Raw genomic sequence first — 22,455 nt, 5'->3', positions numbered from 1 at the left:
TTTGTTCATCGTATTGCGGGTAACTGCATTTCAACTATCTCAACCGTCAAAATGGGTATGTTTTTCTCCTTGTATTATGCTGTGCTGTGCTGCATCTTGCCGTGTATTCCGTATCGCAAAGTCAACCGTCACTGACGTCATCTCAATAGTCACCAAACCATACGAGAAGAAGCGACTTTACATTCAGCATCCAGAGGAGGACTACGCCATAGTTAGCCATCGCGTAACCCGCATTGTGCCTCCTCCACCAAGGGAACCTTCTCCTCCTCCGCCTCCACCTGTCATCTACAGGCCTCCGCTGCCACCACCTCCTCCACCACAGTTTTACCCGCCGCCGCCTCCACCGGTTATCGAGGTGCCTTGTTCGCCGCCTCCTCCTCCGCCTCCACCAGTCGAAAAGCCCAAGCCCAAGCCCGTACCTAAGCCATCGCCTCCTCCTGTAATCGAAGAGCCAAGACCTTGCTCTCCGCCTCCCGAGGAGCCTATCGAGGTTATCGCTGTAGATGTCGAGCCGCATCACAAGAAGAAGAAGAAACCCAAGTCTCGCTCTCGAAGCAGCCACAGCCACCACAGCCGTCACTCTTCGTATGACCACGACCGAGAGCGTGTCATCGAGCGCGAGAGATTTGTCCCTGTTCCAGTGCCTGTTCAAGTCGAGCCGCGCTACGAGACTTACCGCTATGTTGAGGGAGCTCGACGTCAGCAATATTCCCCTCCATCACCACCTAGACGCATGATTGAGGATGATCGCATGCGACTTCGCATTACGGATCGCGAGCGTGAGTACTATCGATGATAGGGAATATCTGGAATAATATGGGAGAAGATTTACGAATCTGTGTGATGATTAATGACTTTGATTTCACTTCACGGCTGAATCTAGGGTATAAGAAGGAGTACTATTTAAGGAGTTGAGGCAAATTGAATATTTATACTATCTTTTTGACAGATACAGGGATATTTTACATCAATTACGATATACTTTGTGTTTTACTTTTAGCTTTCTCCTCATTCATCTGCTACATAAACACTTTTTAGGAAACACTGTCACAACAGAGTGATGTTTTTTACGACCGCGATGACTCCCCGTGGGGATGGGTTAAGAACTGAGTACTTGGGAAATTGAGTCTTGACCGAAAGAGATATCTCAGAACTTGAAGGCATTTGAAGTCTTCAGATGCGGGTGAAATGAGCGTTGTTGAGCTTGATAAAATGAGGCTCAAAAACGTGGAGGTTGAAGCTGTGACATCATTACTGGTAACGCCGTGCAGACAATACCTCATCGATTTATTTGCATCGATCGATTGGAATCCAGTTCTACCAAGTTCGAAAATCTATAATTTTATAAACTCAATCCTTTCACGTTTCGTTCATCTTATAAATTATTGTCTTGAAGAACCATCTGTCAACTCTCACCTGATTTGACAAACCCCGCGCAAACCGCCAACAACCTCAACCTCATCATCGCAATCACACCACTACTTCTGCCATGTCAACTCAAGATTTCGGTCCCAAAATGTCTGCTGCTACAAAAGATGTTATCTCAAAGGTGCAGCGCATGATCCCGCCGATGCTGGAGAAGTTTCACAAAGGTTTGTATTACCAGAAAACACTCATCATAGACAATTCATGAGACTGATGCGATGAACAGGCCAGCTCGGCAGAGTCGCCGTCATCGGTGGAAGTGAGAATTACACAGGCGCGCCATACTTTTCAGCCATGGCGAGCGCAAGATTGGGAGCAGATTTGGTACGGCTCTCTTATTGAATGTGAATGTCGATCACAAACTAACAGCTCTAGTCCCATGTCATTTGCACGCCCGCCGCCGCAACTGTCATCAAGTCGTACTCGCCAAACCTCATGGTGCACCCTCTGATGCGCCAGAGTGAAAACGCTAAGAAGGAACATGAGCCTGCAGCCTGGAATGCGTCCAAAGAACACGAATCCAGCGCTGAGCACATCGCTTCTCAAATTCAGGACCTGCTTCCTCGACTTCACGTCCTCGTTATTGGACCTGGTCTGGGTCGTGATCCATTAATGCATGAAACTGTCTCCCTTGTAATCCGTGCTGCTCGCGACCATGGAATTCCTCTAGTATTGGACGCGGATGCTCTGGCAATCATTCACAAGCAACCGGAGCTCATCAGCGGTTACATCGGCGCTGTCCTGACACCCAACGTTGTCGAATTTGGCAAACTGTGCGATGCACTCAAGGTCAAGGTCGACGATGATGCACCCGAGACTGCTCGTGTTGAGGCTTTGGCCAAGACCCTCAAGGGGGTGACAGTCGTCCAGAAGGGTGCAAAGGACTATGTTTCCAACGGCGAGACAACATTAACAGTTGATCTCGAGGGCGGCAAGAAGAGAAGCGGCGGACAGGGAGATACCTTGACTGGATCCATTGCTACATTCCTTGGATGGAGGAACGCCTACATGGAGCGTCTTTGGGATGTGGGCAAGGACCCTATCGACGAGCATGAGTTGGTCGGCTTGGCAGCTTTCGGTGGCTCTGCTATCACAAGAGTAAGTTGCCCTTTCCCCAAGATCACGTTCTCTACTCGAAACATCGATGACAATTCTAACAATGTTTTTAGGAATGCTCCCGTTTAGCCTTCTCTAAGAAGGGCCGCAGTCTACAAGCGAGTGACTTGACTGACGAGGTGCACATTTCATTCCTTAACATCTTTGGTGAGGACAAGGAGGTAGATGAGTCAAAGCTATAGGAGCGGTCTAGATTTATTATACAAGATTGCAGATATAAGACAATATACGAAATACACGATCATTTAAAAGATCCTACTTACTTACAACTAAGGGCAAGCACCCTGCGATAGTATTTATGATGACGAGAAAGGACGACATTCTGCGCCGAAATAATAGGTATGATACAACAAGAGGGGATTAGCATCATTTGGTACCCATAAGTCTCTATCCTCAAATTAAGAAGTTAGCCTGATGAAAACAAGAAACCCACTATAGCCATCCAAGTCTCTCGATGGGGCTACAGTACGTGGAATATCGGCACATATAGCACACTCATGAGTAGCCTGGCCAAGATGCCATGGCTTCTGGGGTACTTCTGTTAAGACCACTACTCCCATTTATTAATATTGAAAGTCTCGACATATTAGACGACAAACCATGAAGAACATTAGAGGTACTTGGAAGTGATCTAGCATGCCATGTCTATCCTGCTTGGATGCACCTTGACGACAAGAAGTCTGCGATGGAATGGGACGATATACTAACCCCCCTTTCTTGTTCCCCGGTTAAACTGGCCTTTCAATAGATATAAAATGGATCATATCTGCATGGTCTGCCGATCAAGCCTTGACTTACGATAATGCTAGGCCCACACAACCTTCAAAGCATTAATATATTGTCTTATAACTATGTGAACAACTCTTTGGGAAATGGGTCCATGTGACTGTATCTTCAACTGCCGTCTAGCGGAATACGCTCTCCGGCCTCCGGTATGCAAGTAACCCACGGCTACGACTGCGATCTGCATGGGCGGAGCTCCTCGTCATAGTGCATCATGCGGCTTGGAAGCCTCGCACTAGTTACTCATTGACTCGCTAAAGAACACGACAAAATGAGACGACACCGACCTGCTTTATTACGTGTCGAGTTCAAGCATGCAAGACAGGAGCTTAGGAACGTACGATCACCGCGCCATGTTTCTCGAGATAGTTGAAACAATGTAACCTTTCAGGGTGATGCCTTATTTTGGGTATTATAACTATTCTGTAGGTACCTAGCTAATGCAGTAACTCCTGAGTATCAATTTGATATCTCCTTCACAACGACAATGACCAATCGTAACGAAAATCAATGGTAGCAACGACCAATTCCCATTCATTCTAGTGGCCTACTTGATCCTCGGCACCGAAATCCCTGCCATGTTCCGTTCCAACTGCCATTCAGTCCAAAATTATGAAGCCATCACCAGCATCAGTGTGTACCATACCCCCCGACTTGCCTTTCGCTTTCAAGGCATCTCCGACGTGTTGCTACTCTATGCACCGCCGCTCCACATAATTGCCAGTTGTTACACATGTATGGCATCACTGTGCTCATACACGGAACCCATAACGCCAGCAACTTCAAAAAAGTCCAAAACTCCCCATGCTCGCTATTGTTGTGGTTTATCATAATTCGAAATATCCTCTTCTGCCGAACTTTCGGCGTCCTGTATCATATCAACCGTGACCACTCCCTGTGCGCCCCGTGGTGAACTCGATGCAGCTTGCATGTTTTGCGTTTGGCTTTGCGCTTGCCTAAAACAATCCGACTCAAAAAAGACTTGCTTGCAAAACACATAAAAAGCATTAAATTCCAGCCATGTGTTTAGCGAGAGATCTCCTTCGAGGGAAATTGGCTGGATATGGTAACCATATTAGGAACAAAATTGCGTAGTACATCCGACAGATGCAAGGAATCAAACGGCTACAAGATTGTCGGACAGTTGTGATAAGGTGGGCGGGTCGTAATTGTTGGTATCATCATCATCATCGTCATCATATCTGGGTGTATTGGCATCTGAGGCGCTGCTCACTCAGTCCATGTAAAAGTCACCCTTCAGAATTCTCTCCTGGAAAGCATCAGGCTTGGGCCGCTCAGGCTGCCTGGGCTGCTGCTTGACGGAAGAAGCTTGGGCCGGAGGCTGAGGCATCTCGGAAACGGACTTTGCCCGATCGTGGATAGAGCCTCGTGGCGGAGAAGAGGAGGCGAGCGAGAAGGAAGCGCGAGGAGCACCTATGACGGAACTCTCGGCACGAGACCTAAGCTGCTCGGACCAGTTGAAACCTTGCTGGTCTGGGCGCAAAACATAATTGTCAGATGGGGCTCTTGTATGTTTGATGTTGCTTGCCTGTGGAACAGAAGAAGCGAGGCTTGGGCGACGTCCAGCAGACAAAGCTGCCGCAAGGCTTGTCCCTTGACTAGGGGAGCCTACGAGAGAAGCCTTCCGCCCAGCTGGGACGGGGCGCCCATTTTGAGAAGTGGGAGGAGAGGATGGGCTATTACCATTTCCAGGACTACCATTAGGACGTATGTTACGCATGCTGGCAGGGCCGAAGCTCATCCGTCGGACAAATGGTGTATTAGGCGCAGTCTTGGAGTACATGTCGTCATCTTCGATAGCGCTCTCATCAATGGAGTCAGAATTGTTCGAGTTGGTCGACACGCTTCCTCGACGAACGAAAGAAGATGTGTTTGTGGGTGAATTGCCCGAGAGACCAAGAGTGGTCACAGAAAGGCGTCGACGGCCAGTGTCGATGGGGCCAGAAGACTGACCAGGAAAACCGTTGCCGTTGGAAATAGAATTTCCCCTCTGGAAGAGATTGGTCAGAGCGGCCTGGGTGATTGATCCTCGTCTGTTGCGTGTATACATTTCGCCGTTGTTGTTACCGTTGGGGGGAGCAGTGTCTGCGGACATGATGGGCAACTAATGAACGACTTTCGTCGTTGGTAGTTATAGTTTTGGTAACGGTGAGATATGGGGAGATATGCGTAGCAGTGGCGCCAGAGTGGTTCGACGATGGCACAAACAGCGTTACACGTGAATCCGGTGGGGGGATGATAGTGTTTTAGATGATTTGCGGACTGCGGGGTGGCTTGTAGAGTTGAGAACAAAGAAGAGTTCAAGGAATGAGTAAAGGAGAAGAAAGGGAAAGAAGAAGAGAAAAAGTTTAGAAAGACGGGATAGAAACGGGGGGATCAAGGGGTTGATAAAGACGGACGGACAGTGTTAGTAGTTTGTGAGTGAAGAACGAGGACGAATTGGGGGTTGATCAGCTCTAAAAACAGGGGAGCAGAGAGAGCCAGTTGGTGATGAGAGATCGCCGTTGCCGGTTTAGGCAAGAGGCGTTCTTCTAGGTCAACGTTGAAGGAGGGGCGACGACATGAAGACGAGCGAGACCGGCGGATTAGCAGTAACGGAGAGATGAGAATCGAGGAGGACCTTGGGCAAGATGGTGGCAGTAAATAATTGACCAGGGTCAAGTCTAAGGTTCGGCTTATTCGCAGCAAGTAGAGAGTAAAGTTGGGGGAGTATTCCAGATGGGTCTTTCCCCCCTCCATGGAAGCTGACGCCGGTACATGCAAGTGCGGCTAGCTCTGAGATTGTTTGATTCTGATTGAGAACAGGCGGGCGAGACCTTCTTTCCCTTCCCTTCCCTTCCTTCGTACCCAAATCCAAATGGAGGGGAAAGTGCGTCCGGGGCCCGAGTGACGTAGTGGCTACCGAGTGGATATTTACTCCCGAAATCGGGCTCATGGTTGGTCAGATCACCCAATAGAAGAGGGTTGGGACGCTACCTAAGCTGCAGCACTGCACTGCTCCAGGGTCCATTACCTATGGAGGGTCTGGTCTACAAAGGGCGAAGTGAATCGAATGGATCGTATCGTCCCCCAAAGAAATAATCTGAGTCTGGGGCTCAACCCTTGTCTCTCATCTCGTTTTCCTCATCTCGAATTTGAGGCTAGCAGTTACGGCGCGCGTCTTGGCTTACTGAGCATATGTTGGTGTTGACATCTAATTGTTGAGATTGCCGTCGGAATCCGCTAATTTACTCGAGTTCCCGACTCGGGCGCCTTTGTTTGTGTAATGAATGAGGAACTGATGGGTAGGATGTATGTGAATCAGCAGCTCACTTCCCCTCTCGCCTATCATTGCCGACACCAGCCCCGAGACTCCGTGACAAGATTGGCAAATCTGACGTGGACAGGCAGATAGATACTGTAAATTCTGCCCACACTATGCAAAAGTGACGATCTGTCTGGTTACCGTGTTTCGTTGAGGGAGGGTGAATGTGTTGAGTGAGCAGCGCTTCTGTAAGGAATGAGACAGAGACTTACCGACACACCTACCTACCTGCTTTCTGTCATGGCGTTGATGCATGGTTATCTCTGAAGTCCCAGTGACAACCAGGGGTGCCGGGCCAATGTTGAAGGGCAAGTACCAGGCTAAAGAGACAGCGAAGATGAAGATGGAAGGGACGAAAGTATAAACGGTACGATCATGGATGACCAGAAATAGCACTGTTTGGCCCCTGACTTCCCCATGTTTGTCCTAACCGCTTCTCCTGGCTCTCCTTGTCTCTATCACATGCATTTGTCATTCGATCCAATTTATGGCACTTTGTTCATCTTTGATGGCAATATGCCTTAGAAGCCATCACAGAATTAAAGGCAGATAACAAATTAACTATCAGATAGCTACTGACCGCTTCAACGAATGGCCTGATATAACTCAGCAACAAAACCATGAGCGGATCGAACTCTGGATGCAATACGAACCGCCACTTTGAACTCGGGCTGCTGTAAGAACAGCAAGCGGCTCAGGGCACGGTGGACCCTCAAGGTCCCTGCTTGCCTGCTAGGACTCCATGCCCAACCTAATGTTCCATATTCCTCCCCGGCATCTGCGGCTTCAAGCATGGGCTTGCTAGCTTGGTGCCTTCACTAGCGCTGTCTGGTCGACTGCGGAGAAAACGGGTCTGCAAAGGGACCGCCCCGAGAAGCCAATCCTAGAGCGGAAAAGACGCCTGGTAGGTCCCCTTACGATGCCCACAGCGCAAACGATCCATTACCACCTGGCATCGACGTCACCCCAAATGACGGTTTGCTTCTTTTTTTGCGGGGTAATTTAAGTTACGACGCCTACTCAGCCATCTCTGAGACAAATTCACCAGCGGTTTTTATTTTGGGGGTTGCGGCTTTGCCGCCCAGGTACAGTTTCTCAGTCAACGAGATGTGACAAGTGTTGAACAGGCATGGGAATCATTCTCAACCTTAATCTTTTCGTGTTTGGAAGATGTACCGATGCATGGCCGAGCAGCCAATTGGTATCCCACGATTGATCGCTCCACTGGCTAGCCACCAGCTAGTTACATATGCACTTTTGGTCATGGTGAAAGATAAGAGTCAAAGGTGAAAGAGGGCCGGCCATCACCAAGGACGAAACACTGAGGCACCGTGGCTCTTGGGAACCAGCGGAGTCACGTCAGATGAGCAAGTGCTAATCTACCTAGCACCTAGCCACTATTATTAACGGTGGTGGGAGAGAAGGCCATGATGATATGCGACGTAACTCAAACACGCAAACGAAACACCATATTCGGCACTCACAACTCACTTTAGCTCAGTTTTTGAGGTTGGAGAACTGCCCCCTTCTCTCGTGAGAACTGCGTCCGTTGTTACTTGACGTCTCAACAGCCGGATCTCATCCAATCCTTCTCAAGCCATCTGTAGCGTAGCACACCTCGCTTCCCTTGACATGACTCTCACAAACCTTGAATCGCGCACGGTCTGGCGCCTGGCTTATTCTTAGCGCCTGGCATCCTGGATCAAGTGACGGCCGCGATGCTAAGATAGTGGTGGTATGTAGCCTTGAACAACGAAGACATGATCAGCATCGTTTGGAAGACTCAATACGATAACACACGATGTACGGCAAAGTCGTCATCACCATGGCATCCATCTCCCGGCATCAACTGCACCTCTTGCTGCAACCTTCCCATCTAGGTTGAATGGTGGTATCGGAAGCTTGGAACAGCAACTGTTCAAGTTATATTGATGGACGTTCCACCCCGAATACTTCTCGCGATACACAGTAAAATCTTGACATTTAGCAAGACCAAAAGTCTGGCGCTTGACATCGTTTTGTGTTCTGCTTTGACTCCAGCTGATCGTTCCCAGTTTCCCCCAGTGATGACAAACCTATCTCATGCTACTACTATGTACTTATTAGCCTGTCTGAAATTTCACAGATACCACGTTGTTCGGGAAAACTGAACTCAGAATATACGCACGGTTAAAAATCCTTGTCCCAAACTGAACAAGCTAGCAAGCCAAGCAAAGGCTGCAGAGGCCTTGTTCTGCTTCTCCTGGGATTGTCTCCTCAAAAGCCAATCACGAACTCACATTCTTACCCCGCGTCTGCCCACATGCTCCCGCGACCGGCTCACGGCATCCTCGACCGCTGCGACGCTTTGGTGCACTTGGCTTGACCTCGACAGCCTGTATTGGGTTGTTTTGGGTAGGATTCCTCAAGCTCTCGACACCCTCTTCAATTTTTAATGCGCTTGATGTTACTCACTGAATCCTCCCTGCCATGGTTTTGCTGTTGATCAATATCTATCGATTGAAGCCGGTGGTTCCTAGTGGGATCATGATCATGATGCACCATCTGGTTTTGTGGTGGTCTGTCGAGACACCTGTCTCATCTCCGCAAAGACGGGCATCTCCCACAATCCGTTATAACTAAGTGTGGCAGAACGAATGGCTTTTTTGACAGTCATGGTTCACCACACCACCAAGAGATTCGCGAGCTTGGTGGTGTACACGGCCTGCCTATCAAGTTTGATTGCCAAGATAAATACCAGAAGAGACATACAAGATGGATGCAATCCGCCCACAATACTGCAACTTGCACCCTGCACGGTGATAGACTAGTCCAAATGATACTGTATGTTCCTGGTGGTGGGGGACTAGTGGGTAGCGGAAAAGTTGGCCTCTTAAGTCTTAGGGTATAGAAATAAGTAGTCTAAGAAGCTTAGTCTGAATGGCATAAGCTGCCCTGATAATTTTGTCTCTTATGCTTCCAGCGGTCAATTTTTATGATACCCTGAGGGGGGAACAGCATCGTCAACACCAAGCCCACTCATTTCCTCGACGGTCTGGACCGCGGCGAAGTGTCGATCTGATTCGAGTCACCCAATAATCGTTGTTGCAAGGAAACACTACATAACAGCAGCTAAAAGTAAGGTTATGTTGCTGGAATCTATCCTTTTCTCATCGCCCATTTCTTGCCTCCCCCATTCCTTTTCCTCTCTCCCTTTCCTTTCCCTTTTGTTCTCGGGTTTCACATCCAACTCTTTTCTTCTTTCTTACGCTGCAGCTCGACCATCTTCTCCAACCTTGTCTTTCATTTACTTTCTTCTCACTCACTTGTGACCTGTTTATCTTGACTGTACTTCATTTGTAATACTCACCGCTTTTGTTTCCAAGATGGCCTGCATATTCTTCCCCACGCCACGTGGGTTATCTGCTCCGTTCTCGCGTTGATATTGTCTCTTGAATCACCTTCGCTTGCCACATACCTGCATGAATTATCAAGAGGACTTAGACCGGGCACTCGGCCCGCTGTCCTTTACCCATTCACCTCCAAATTTCGCTCTCTTGACACCAATTGTTTACGCCTATCTTACACTTAACCGCTCATCCTTTATCCAAATGAACTCGCCTCAGTTTCAGCATGCATCTTTAACACTCGTATTCTACTTAATGTGACGACCATCAACAAAACAACCATTTCGACACAAAACAAGATGTAAGTGGCTATTGTAGCTAACACTCGCAGAGCTACTTGTTCAATTTTTCCGTGAAGCAGCCCTAGATCAACCCCATGTGATCGGGCGTCAAGATCGTGCCAGCAGTTCCTACGCGTAGGACCTCGCCATGCTTTGCTGCGCTATCAAGTAATATCTTTTTAAAGAAGCACACCATCGGCCAGACTGGTAGGACCATCAAGAGAAGCTGCTACAGTGACAGCACTCACAGATCGTAGGTCACTTCCGAACGAGCTCCGCATAGCAGCATGACCGACATGTGCTAAGAAAGGATGCCGGGGGGATGAGTGATTGGACTTGACTGGATATGATGTGACAGGGGAGGCTTAATCTTGTATATTAAAGAAAGTCCTCTTGATCGCTCATGAAAGCGAATCTTGTGTGGTCATCAAGACTCTGAGACAAGCAATGAGACAGATCTTTCCAACATATGCTTTTGAACGAAATGTCATAAACAATTGCCCAGGCAGCTAGTTCATAAAAAGTTGATCAGACTTCGAAATCAATTGTTGCTTATTGTGTGACATAAATAAGTGCTTTTTTATATCTATACTACTGGGTAGCAGAAAAGTTAACCTCCTAAGTCTTAGGTTACAAAAATAAATAGCCTAAAGAGCATAGTCTAAGTAGCATAAGCTGATCTACTAATTTCGCCTCTTATGCTTCCAGTGGCCAATTTTTCTGATACCCTGAGGCCATAGAACCAGATGTCTCATGCGTATAATTCTATACTGGTTCAACAAAACCACTATGTGAGTCGTCTTTCATCGTAGTGTAATAACTCCGTTACAACTTTAATAGGTAGCTGTGATCATCTTCAATGGAATACTCAAGTCACTTTCGCCGTAAGACGCCTTACTCCAGCCATACAAGCACACCAACTTCATTCAACATCGTTGGATTGCGTGGCATCTCCCCTTCTCTTTCCGCACAACCCACACACCCCACAATCGCTAGCATTGCGATAATGCGTGGTCTGACATGCATCACTCGAACATTGCCATGAGCCTGGTGCTGAGGAATCCAACACGTTGGCACACATTGCACATGTAAGAGCTAGACTAGGGTTGGCGTATGAACACATTGAGCATGTTCCAATAGGTGCTGACTGATTGTTCGTTGAATTTTCTGGTTCTGTTCCTGCTGTTGGTGTCGTTGAAGATTGGGGTTTGGTCTCTTCCGTAGCCTTTGAGGTGTCCTTTGCATTGGCACGGCTCAGTGAAACTGTTATCTTGGGTTGTTCAGACTTTTTTGACGACTCTGATTTGATCTTTGTGGTTGGCGTCGCCGACGATTGGGATTGTTTCTTTTGACCTTGGGGTTGTGTGTTTTTAGGTACGTCTGATACCTGTGGCCCAGGGGACTCCCCTTTGATGCCCCTGATCATCCTTTGAAGCTCCTGCGTCTCATCGATTGCCCCAAGATCATCAACGTCCTCATCTCCGCAGACTCTGACCATCCCTCGACCTTGACCGTCGAGTATTTTCTTCCCGTCGACACCAATGGCGTCCTTGGAATCTTCTCCAGGCTCATCCTCAAACTCGCTGCCGCTGCCGGAGTCCGTCTCCTCATCGTCTTTGACAGGGTCCGGCTCAACTTTTTGTTTCTCGAAACGTGCGAGCGCTGCAGTTGCTCTGAGTTCGCGCCCTCTCATACTCCCAGCAACTCGGGGTTTTGCTTGAATCTTCTTGCCGCTTTCCAGCTTGACCTTTTCCACTTCATCTGCACCAAGAGCAACTCCGTTGGCACCAAACTTTTTCAGAATCCTTTTCTCCTTTCGTTCTTGGTAGGACAACTGCGGTTTGACCTTTCTCTTTCGTCTCGATCTGTATGTGCCTCCACAGAGATGTTCCGGGAGAATCTCATCAGCAAGTACAGTGTTTTTCTCCCATTCACCAGTGGCAAGGTTGGCGCCTCTACCCCAGATGCCGTCTCCCATGTACTTTTTGGACCAAAGCTCGTGCATCTGCGCCGCGTAGGAATTCCGGACCGCCCAGAAAGCCCGAGAGTGGTTCATTTGCTTACAGTGCGCTAGCTCATGCATCATGACCATCTGGACGTAGTTGAATGGAAGCCAGCGGCCGGTGCTGGGTGATTTTAAAACCAGTTGAACTACCTCTCCTGCGTTGAAGTTACGCCCGACAAATTCACGGTTTGGTTCGTATTCTTCTAGAGAAGTGACATATAGATGGTGTTCTCTCATGATGGGGCCTTTGGGAGGTGAAGGTGAGAAACAAATGCATTACGATATTAGAGGGAAACTTACGGCATTGCGCAGCTATTCTTTCGAGAAAGTCCTGTGCGATCTTCTTGTCAGGACCTTCTAAAGGCTTGATGAAGACAATATTGGGATTTGGCTGCGTTTTTCTTTCATTTAGCCGTTGATATCCAGCAACCATTTTGCCTCGGATTTTGGGATTGCGAGTACAAGTGTAGGATGTTTACAGAGGTTTATTCTCTAGTCTGTCAATAAATGAGGTCGTGAATAAAGACGTCTCAGAATGAATGAATGACGCCGTGTGATAAGAAGATGCCTAGTGGACGCGTAAAGTGGAAGATTAGAATCGCGAAGTCATGTGACTGGTTCAATATAATCTCAAGGTCTAGTCAGGTCTTCTTTACTGCAACTAACAGAAACGTTGATCTCTAAGCTTTAGGCTATAGAAATTAATAATCTAAAATATCTAACCTCAACGGCATACGCTAGCCTACTAATTTCGTCTCTTATGGTCCTTGTGTAATGTTTCTAATACCCTAGGGCTAAAGGACATACTTAGACAACCAAGTATGTTTACTACAACTGGCCATCTCGATATATCACACATGTGAATGCACAAGAGCATTTGGACCTTTACCCCGTAAACTACAGTATATAGCCATTATTTCCTCGATACTCCATCACATACGGCCAAAGCTCGTAGAGAATACGGGGTCCCGTCCGCTCCCCCATCGTCAAGCTGCGAAGCGCTGGATTAGTAGTTGGGTCGGTGACGACCAGCGAATCCCCAGTGTTGTATGTTTTATTTTTGCAGTTGTCTCTATTATTACTTTGGCCTATATATATAATCATGGTGTGGAAGACGGTGTGATAGTCCATGTTTACTTGATCCTTGCTGCCACATAACCATGAGGGTCAATAATAACATCTAATCTATTGATGTACAAAATCGATATACTATAACGAGTGATTGAAACGATCGCTTGCTGTGTCTACTATAGAAAACTAATATCTCATCGCTAATGCCAATGTCTAATGTCAATTTCATCATCGTCCGTTTTTTCATGCGTATCATTCTCCTTGAACTGTCCTCTCTTCAACATTGGCGATGGCACTTTGTAAAGCACTTGTCAAGTCCACATGGAACAGAGGCTTGTTCTGACCATGAACCACAGCGCCCCTCCGCCTTTGCTTCTCCAACTCCCCAGGTGACATGGATCCATAAGATCGTACAGAGGGCATTCCTCCCACCAGAGGCTCTTCTTCTGTGATGTCAAGATCTCTGGGCGTAATGCCGTGGAAGTCCGTCTCTTCAGCTAGAGCTGAGTTTCTATCCCCGATCTCTGCCACGCTGAAAATGGACTTCCATCTGCGCTGTAGTCCCTCCTCTTCAGGTCTGCAAGGCATTCCAAATCCTGCTGCTATAAGCGCTCTCTTGGTCCATCGGTTGTTGATACAGGCAAAATGCCAGTCGACCCCATCCGGAGAGGCGTATGAATCAAGTTGGTTCCGTATATCAATCAGTCGTTGTATCGAAGTGATGTCAACGTTGTTAACAGAACTGAAATCCATAACTACTGCTTTTAACGTCGGAAGGGTGGAATCCGCGTCAACGTGTACAGGTCGTTTTGCAGATTTCCTGGGTCCCGGGTTATTCCATGGCCTATCTCCGGGTCGTTCAAACGCCTCGGGACTGCTGCGCTGAGTGTTTGACTGGATGAAATCGGTGAGATAGTCCAGGGATGAATTGGCGTTTGGGTAGTTGAAACCTTCAGAGAACCTGTAGATAAATATTCCAGGATACGGGTGGCCAACCTCGACTTCAGGATTGGAGCCGTCGTCATGGTCGAGTGGAAGAAACACGTTTCTTGCGGAGGTATCCAAGTTCTCGGTTGTCCCAAATCTACCAACGACTTTGCGATGATGGTCACCGATAACATGATCCCCGATGACTGAGTGAACCTTGACTTTGCCCATAAATCGGCCATGAGCTTTAAGAATTCGATACAAGAATACGGCACCCGAGAACAGAACTGTGGCATACAGTCCAGCCTCGATGTGTGCAAAGATGCTGACGGTTACTCCAGTGAAAAAGATGAAAACTTCAATCGGCGAGACTCTCCAGAATTGATAAACAGTATTTGGAGGCGTGACGAGATCGCCAACAGCGTGTATTATAACAGCTGCAAGAGCGGCATTCGGGATGTAAAAGAAGACGGCCGTTAATAGGTATGTTGCAAGAAGGACAACAAGTCCAGTCACTATACCAGCAGCGGGTGTTCGCACGCCAGCTTTCGACTGAATAGCCGTGCGACTGAAAGATCCTGTGGACGGGAACGCTCCAAGAAAGGGCCCGATGAGATTGGCCATTCCGATAGCAACCATTTCCTGCGAAGGGTCGATCGTGTAGTTGTTGACTCGTCCGAATGACTTGGAGATGGCTATGTGCTCGACGAGCAAGACAATGACGGTTGCTGGCAAGTAGGGACTAAAATCTGAGATGAGATCCGGTGTTATTGTGGGTACCCCGATGTTCTGGAAGCCTTTGGTTTTGTCAGTTAATTATCAAACCAGCAATATATCGTGATGGCTTACCCTTTGGTACAGCTCCTAGAATGTTGAAAAGAGGATTATCTCGTCTGTGCTTGTTCAGAGCCCAGCTGATGGTCGTGTACATTATGATAACAAAAACCGTTCGCATTGTGTTGGTGAAGAATAAGAACCTCTTGTGCTTCGGGTATCGTTCTGCGGCGATGGTGAAGCCCTGGCGAAAGCAATACAGAATAGCCAGAGCAGATAACCCGACAACGGCATCATAATTGGCCTCTCCCAGATGCTCGATCGTGTTCTTAAAGACTTGGTATGGTGAATCCCGAGTCGAGAAGCCCGATAGACCAAGTAGTGTTGGTAGTTGACCAACACAAATAGTGATAGCAGACCCAGTCATGAAGGCCGAAAGCGAAGTAATAGAAATGAGATCCACGATCCATCCGCATCTGAGCAGCCCGGTAACAAGGACAACAAACCCAGCAGAAATAGACAATGCGGAAGCAATTACATGGGCTGGTATTTCTTGCCCAGAGTTCTGGATGTCATGGACAACGTTGCCAACAACGGTGGAAAGGACGGCAACGGGGCCAATCGAGATATCCTTGGAAGTCCCAAATATCCAGTAGATCAAAGCCCCTATGAAGGACGAGTAGAGACCAAACTGAGGTTCCAAGTTGGCAAGCATGGCATAAGCCATTCCTTGTGGAACCACGACTGCGCCGATTGTGATACCAGCGACTAGGTCACCTGCAAACCACTGCAAATTGTAGTGGCCTATCCAATTCGAGAAGGGGAATAATGAAGCTCCGTATGTGATAAGATCCTCTTTGGATGGGATTTGTTCCTTGACCCATTCTGCTGACGTGGGTTCAGTCTCATAGAACGAGCCGCCGTTTTGTGACGAGAGAACTGAATGATCACCCATTTGGGCGCATTGGTCTCGCTTTTGACCTTCTAGTTTGATACCTAGGATCTTGGCTAGGCCATGACCCAGAGTGTTCTGGCCTGTCATTATAGGCCTTGATGTGTATGTTTTAAGTTGGTGCTTTGTTCGGTCTGTATTATGTAGGCTGCGTATGTCTGTAGACTCCAGATATAAAACTGGCCAGGTTTTGAGGGTCCTCGTCAAGACAAGATGCCGTTTATTTCAGCCGGAGCATGCACATATATTCTTTGGTGATTGCGCTAGTAACTGGGAACCTTGAATAGGTTTTATTGAGTCGAAATCATCAGGTCATGTATTACCCGCGTGTTTCAATGTAGAAATTGGTGTTCAGCTTATTTGATGTTGTAGCTGCAGGCTGGCTGCCTGTGCAGAAGTGGTGTCCAATTATGTGGTCTGGGATCCTAGATCAGGACGATGACGAATATCGTGGGGTTAAAGACGACATTAGAAGATGGAGGATGCGATTATAAGGAACTGAGAAGTATATATTATTTATTCATGATGTAAAGAATCCGGGGAACTGACTTGGTAATCAGGATTGTCGGCAATGGGGATTCGTGTATGAATGATAGGCTGTAGAAGGTCACTCGGAAGCGCCGTAAGCTTCTATTGATAAAAATCTCCATCTTTTTCTGCCCAAGAAACAAAAGTTGCGCAGCCTTGACCAACTTTTGAGTGCCCATAATGATATAAAAATGGGTGCGTTATGTATGGCATGACCGATGTCGCAATCGCCACTTTGCCTATCATGGCAATAGTGTAACGGCCTTCGTAAACCCCGTGGTCTATCACTAAACAATCCTTGAAACACTAAAGAGCCACGGAGATCGATATGGAACCAGATAAGCGATGGGGAACTATTTGAAGGCTACTACTCTATAAAGAAATTCAGTAAGAAATTGTTTAGATCCAGGTTCCAAGCAACTGGGAGATGCTGACAGCTACCGATTTTGGTGGGTGTTCCTCCATTGGATTATCTAGTAGTCTAAGCTTGTGATCTGTATCAATCCCTTAGGGTACCAGAAAAATTGGCTGCTGGAAGCATAAGAGACGAAATTAGTAGATCAGCTTATGCTACTTAAACTATGCTCTTTAGGTTATTTATTTTTGTAACCTAAGACTTAGAAGGTCAACTTTTCTGCTATCCAGTAGCAATCATAGGCTTATGTTATGGATGATGACCTCTATAACATTTGTTATATATACCGGAATGATCTCAGGCCCCCTAGAAATGTACCTCCATCCAGTTAAATATTCTGTTTTATCTCGAACTGAACGGGAAGAAAGAAAAAGAAAAAGATCTCGCTAAAACGCATGTAAAAGTCGGCGGATCGGCCCAGCCAGCCCCGATCTCAAAATAGCATATAACCAACCAACCTCTCAAATTACGTGCATTCCCGTCCTCATAGTCATGGACAAAGAAGGATAGCAACGACGTTAAAAGCATGGGAATGGAGACATATGACGAAATATCAAGAGATGGTATATCAAAAACCGTTGCAACTCTTGAACCATTGCAATTGATATCATCACCACCTAATTAGAAACATTTAGACACAAGTTTGAATGAAAACGCGAAACAAACACGATTCATCAAATTGTCCCGTCAGCGACATCTTCTCTCTACCTTTCTCCTTCTTCCTCCCTTTCCAAGTTAACCAACCGCCAGCCTCCCCGCTAATGGAAAATCAAATTACATCTTGATCACTCTCTCAACGGCATCAGCCCTAGTAATAATACCAAGGCTATATTCTACAACCTCGCCAATTATTCTCATCGAGTCTTTTGTATAATACAGATACTTCCCTCCCTCCCTTCGTCTCCTCATGCTTCTCTTCCTAGTTCAGCGATAACCTCAAAAAACACCACAACCATGTCGGAGCCATCATCAAACTCCAACCTCAATGCCAGCTTTAAAGCGTCAACACCCTCGCTTCCTGCCCCTGTAACGACAACACAACTCCAAGCCCCGCCATCGCCGCGCACTCATCGCGCCCTTCGTCGTCTTCAATCCGCGCACACTCTCGGCGCCCGCGCCCGCGAACAGGCTACGCCCTCCCTCATTTCTCAGCAGCGACAGCGCGACGACCAGCGCACTACCAACGTCAACTCCAAAACAAACTCCAATGGCATTAACTCGCCCACAAGGTCCTCTCCAGCGCCGCCTCCTCTCTCAAACCAAAACGTTCATCGCTCGCCCCAGCGAGGACGTGCCAACAGCGATGCCACACCACCCCTCGTCCACCAAATGAACGTCGTTACAGCCAGCAAACGTGCCGGGAGTAAGAAGCCCGTCTTTTCGCATGGCCATCTGCCGTTACATCAGATTATACGCGAGGGACCGACTGATGGCGATTTTTTGGGCGCTTTGGAGAGTGCGCGCTGGAAGGTTATTGACGAAGGTGTCAAGAGTGCTGAAGATGGCATGGTAAGTCCAACAAACCACTCCCAATTATTTTCCCCAAACTAACTATGGTGTAGTCAACACTGAGAATATACGTCTGGCTCGTCCTCCTCGATGCCCCTATCCTATCAACCGACGATTATCTTGCCCTCATCCACCGAGGCGCTTCTCCAGCCTACTCCAAAATCCGCAACGACACATTCCGCACCCTTACAACCGATCCTCTCTTCCGTCGCCGTGTTAGCGAGGCCAGTCTTATTCGACTCCTCAACGCAATCGCATGGAAGCTCCACGACACCCGCGAGGAAACCCGCCAGAGTCGCCCTACCAGCAGCCGCGCATCACTTCCAGGCGGTAGCAGCATTCGTTCTCACTCAAACGCAAGCACATCATCTCCTACCGCTCGCAACAGAGCTCGTGCCTTGACGCTCACAACCGAAGGCTCTGAATCTGGCGCTGGCGCCTCGAGGTTGGAGCCCGGTACCTACGTTCAGGGTATGAATGTCTTGGCAGCTCCTTTTCTTTACGCAGCTCGCAGTGAGGCAGAGGCGTTTGTGGCCTTCCATTCGTTGTTAACTCGCGAGTGTCCCGGCTATATCCGCGGTGCTATGGATGGTGTCCATCGAGGTCTTACTCTGGTAGATAAAGTGCTTGCCATTGTAGACCCCAAGCTGAGCATGTATCTCACTGCAAAGGGGCTGTCAGCCGAGATCTATGCTTTCCCCTCTGTCCTGACGTTATGCGCCTGCACACCACCTCTGCCAGAAGTCTTGCGATTATGGGACTTTTTGTTCGCCTATGGACCGCATCTCAACATTGTCTGCATCGTGGCACAACTCACGATTATGCGATCACAGATTTTGCAATCGCCCAGGTAAGAACTACACACGAGTTATGTATCCCAACAACTACTAACGTTTCCCAGTCCGAACAAAGTCTTAAGATCGTTTCCTCAGCTTAATGCGGATCTCGTCAAGTCCGTCACTATTGGTATTATCAAGAAGATTCCAGATGATGTTTATGCCGAGATTGTGTCTCACGCAATGTAATCCAGGCTAGCTTTATCGTACTTCCGGGTCCAAGATAAAGCTACGAGTCCTAGGACAGTACAGACTCGAGGCACAGCATGGGCAGGGGTCTTCTCAATTGCGACCGCATCTGACATGCATACCGCCTCGCGAATCGGAAGTTTATCGCAAGCTGAATATCTTGCACAACAGCTCTAGAAGCACAAAGGGTTCTGTAGTGGAAGGAAACCTTATTGAATACTTCCACCGAGCCATCCGTTGTTTTATTACAGACGACACGCTATGTTTTGTTTTTTTGTTTATGGTTAATGATCAAATGCGTTATGATTGGAGGAGCATGATGGAACATGAATGAATAATGAGAAAGTTCATAACGAGTAACAGGGCCGTCATAAAAGCAAAGATGCTCCAGATGAATTAATGAATGAATATACGACTGCTTGGTTTATCTATTATCTATTTACATGCGAATTGAATTGAAGCGAAAGCGTGGTCTGCTGCCCATTGCACGTCTCTTGTGGACTGGGCTTCAAGACTCTATTAATCAAGTTCAACGCCGGCTTACATGCTTATACTTATTCGTCTGACAACATAAGACTTCCACACCCAGGAAGGGGAAGTTGAAGCGCAATTTTTTTGTTTTACCATCACTCACGTTATGATCGTCAATCATGGATACTCGTCAACGTGGATGTACAACGCAGCAGATGGACGTGCTGTTCGGGTTCCTCCCCCGAGTTGCATCATCCCCTGGCGAAATGTCAAGGTTTATTGCTGGTGACCAGAATACACAACGGGTACTCGGCCGAAGTATTGCCACGTGGGCGGCGCTGCAATCAGTTCTGGTGACCATGTTTTGAGACTTTGAGCACGGGGTTCATAAGTCGAGCCAAAGCTGACCAAACATGGTAGAGCCAATGAACTGTGCGATACCATCGGATGTCTTAAAAAGACTCAACTGAGACGTGGCTCTTTAACAAACACCGTTCGATACTTCAGCCCTTAGTAAGATGGGCAGCCACCCTCAGCTCGGTGGAAAGCGTTGGCAAAGAAGGCTTGCATGGCTGAATAGTGGAACAAGATGCCTCCGAGAACAGCAGCATGCCACAGGTTGTGGCTTCCACCAATGTAGTCAAAGCAACCGGGATACCATCTTTCAGGGATCTTGCTAGCGTAAACAAAGGCACCCGAGAGATAGACGAGCATAGACTTGGAGATGGGCGAGTAGAAATCGTAAACAAAATCGAGGCCGTGAGTCCATCCGAGCTGCACCATAGGAAGGAATCCAGTCAAGGCAAGACCAACGTAAAAGGCGACACGAACCCATGCCATATCGGCACCATTAAACCGAGGATGCCAAGGGAGAATGACGCCACCAATTCCTAGGAACGCCGTCAAGCCCATGTAGATATAACGGCTGACAGGATCGCAATAAAAGGCAGTGTACTCAGTCGTCATGATTGAGGCGGCAATCAACAGAGAAATGCCGGTATAGTCGACGCAAGCGAAAATTGAGATAGCGTCCACATCTGCGACAGCGTTCATGGTGTGCCAGATTGTCGAGCAGACAAGTGTCAGGCAAGCCATGACGAAAAAGACACCAGCGACAAACACATCGGACTTGCTGCTGAGAGTAAAATTGACAGTATTAGGATAAAAGTAGAGCGCAATTGCCAGGACCAAAACAAGACCGAGCGCATGAGACCAAATGTTGAACAATTCGTTAGATGGGGTGAAGACTGAACGGATACAATCAAGTTTGGACTCGGTGAAGCGATAGCCCTTGTGGATGTGGGGGTTGTTTCGCCAAGGAGAGGGGAGGTCGTCATAAGAAATAAGGCGCCCTTCCTTGGCCAAGACGATAGCCTGTTGAATATGTTCCTCGAGAGAGTAAGCGGCTTGGATGGCGCGCTCAATACCCTCATTTGCGACTCGACGTCCCTCATCCATAAAGGCCTCGGCGGCATTGGCGGCGTTTGCGAAACCTTGCTCGCGCAACTTGTAGGCGCGAGTCTCAAAGTCGGAAAGCATCGTCTCGAGCAAGTCGACACCCATGTGAGCCTTTTCATTCAGTGACTCTGCGGCTTCCAGGGTCTCCTTGTACCTTGTCTCAAGAGTGTCGACCATGATGTGTAGACGGCGCCGTCCGGCACCAAGGACTTCCTCGGAAGCATGGGAGCATCTTGAGCGAACAGCCTGTAGGGTGGAAAAGGTGCGCGATATGCTCGAGTCCTTGCTCAGGTCAACGTAGTTCTCAATGAAGTCGAGACGGCGCTCGAGCTCCGAAAGGAACAGGTCGACTTTGAGAAGAAGACCCTCTTCGCCATCCATGATATGGCCGACAATGGATCGTCTTCTGGGTATGAAGAAAGAGTGTCGTCGCTTTCGGGGTCCGGCGTCGGGTCGAATGTCGGAACCAGAGGTGGTCGCAATGTTATCACTATCACGGGCCTTGTACGTACAGGCCGTAGTGATGGCGGTGGTAACGTCGGACATGGCGGCGGCTTGATAACTTTATCGAAAATGCTGGTGTTTGTGCCGCGACAATTAAGCCAAATAGTAAGCTGGCAAGCGTTGTAACGCTGCAACTGTGGTGGCGACGAGTCAGATTCAATGCATCAAGTGATGCTGATAATCGGTTGGTTGAGTTGTTGAATAAGTATTTAGATTGCCTAAGTTGAGGCTTTTGTCGAGACCACGAGCGATGAATGGAGAGTGCAATTGGTTGTTATTAATTCAGCAAGAAAGTCTCGGGACAAGGGACAAGTTGGGTGAAGTATGGAAGGAACCCCTGCGGTTAACTGCGACGCGGGGACAGCGATAGCCGAGTTTGGTTGGCGGAAATAGTCCAATGTCGTTTTTTTCTCTCTTTCTCAGTTGAATAAGGATCTGCGAATAAGCCGAAAAGCCAAGCCTTGGTATAATGGAGATATGATTATGATTGTTGAGGGGGT

The 22,455-nt window shown here is 48.0% G+C and overlaps 7 protein-coding genes across 7 annotated transcripts, besides 2 other annotated features; 3 read left to right on the top strand and 4 right to left on the bottom strand.

The window, feature by feature from the left end:
* Nucleotides 1–51: 51 nt before the first annotated feature.
* Nucleotides 52–1,061, top strand: FPSE_10735 (uncharacterized protein; the record flags this gene model as incomplete). The annotated part of the gene is made up of 3 exons (XM_009263852.1): nt 52–55; nt 150–779; nt 1,039–1,061. 3 exons carry the CDS (start codon nt 52–54, stop codon nt 1,059–1,061), a joined length of 657 nt encoding a protein of 218 aa, XP_009262127.1.
* Nucleotides 1,062–1,516: 455 nt separating this feature from the next.
* FPSE_10734 (uncharacterized protein) lies at nt 1,517–2,723 on the top strand (the record flags this gene model as incomplete). The annotated part of the gene is made up of 4 exons (XM_009263851.1): nt 1,517–1,592; nt 1,652–1,749; nt 1,801–2,523; nt 2,595–2,723. The coding sequence occupies 4 exons, from the start codon at nt 1,517–1,519 to the stop codon at nt 2,721–2,723; spliced, it is 1,026 nt and encodes a 341-aa protein (XP_009262126.1).
* A 1,778-nt stretch (nt 2,724–4,501) lies between these two features.
* Nucleotides 4,502–4,524: a microsatellite.
* A 34-nt stretch (nt 4,525–4,558) lies between these two features.
* FPSE_10733 (uncharacterized protein) lies at nt 4,559–5,440 on the bottom strand (the record flags this gene model as incomplete). Its single annotated transcript, XM_009263850.1, has 1 exon — nt 4,559–5,440. The coding sequence occupies one exon, from the start codon at nt 5,438–5,440 to the stop codon at nt 4,559–4,561; it is 882 nt and encodes a 293-aa protein (XP_009262125.1).
* Nucleotides 5,441–11,238: 5,798 nt separating this feature from the next.
* On the bottom strand, nt 11,239–12,754 carry FPSE_10732 (uncharacterized protein; the record flags this gene model as incomplete). The annotated part of the gene is made up of 2 exons (XM_009263849.1): nt 11,239–12,566; nt 12,622–12,754. 2 exons carry the CDS (start codon nt 12,752–12,754, stop codon nt 11,239–11,241), a joined length of 1,461 nt encoding a protein of 486 aa, XP_009262124.1.
* Nucleotides 12,755–13,255: 501 nt separating this feature from the next.
* Nucleotides 13,256–13,377: a repeat region.
* A 267-nt stretch (nt 13,378–13,644) lies between these two features.
* Nucleotides 13,645–16,135, bottom strand: FPSE_10731 (uncharacterized protein; the record flags this gene model as incomplete). The annotated part of the gene is made up of 2 exons (XM_009263848.1): nt 13,645–15,116; nt 15,169–16,135. 2 exons carry the CDS (start codon nt 16,133–16,135, stop codon nt 13,645–13,647), a joined length of 2,439 nt encoding a protein of 812 aa, XP_009262123.1.
* A 1,807-nt stretch (nt 16,136–17,942) lies between these two features.
* FPSE_10730 (uncharacterized protein) lies at nt 17,943–19,522 on the top strand (the record flags this gene model as incomplete). The annotated part of the gene is made up of 3 exons (XM_009263847.1): nt 17,943–18,497; nt 18,551–19,347; nt 19,399–19,522. 3 exons carry the CDS (start codon nt 17,943–17,945, stop codon nt 19,520–19,522), a joined length of 1,476 nt encoding a protein of 491 aa, XP_009262122.1.
* Nucleotides 19,523–20,503: 981 nt separating this feature from the next.
* FPSE_10729 (uncharacterized protein) lies at nt 20,504–21,997 on the bottom strand (the record flags this gene model as incomplete). Its single annotated transcript, XM_009263846.1, has 1 exon — nt 20,504–21,997. One exon carries the CDS (start codon nt 21,995–21,997, stop codon nt 20,504–20,506), a length of 1,494 nt encoding a protein of 497 aa, XP_009262121.1.
* Between the last annotated feature and the right edge of the window lie 458 nt (nt 21,998–22,455).

This window comes from Fusarium pseudograminearum, chromosome 1 (genome assembly GCF_000303195.2).
Source record: "Fusarium pseudograminearum CS3096 chromosome 1, whole genome shotgun sequence".
In the NCBI taxonomy this organism is placed as follows: domain Eukaryota; kingdom Fungi; phylum Ascomycota; class Sordariomycetes; order Hypocreales; family Nectriaceae; genus Fusarium; species Fusarium pseudograminearum.
This window is presented reverse-complemented; position numbering and strand designations above follow the sequence as displayed.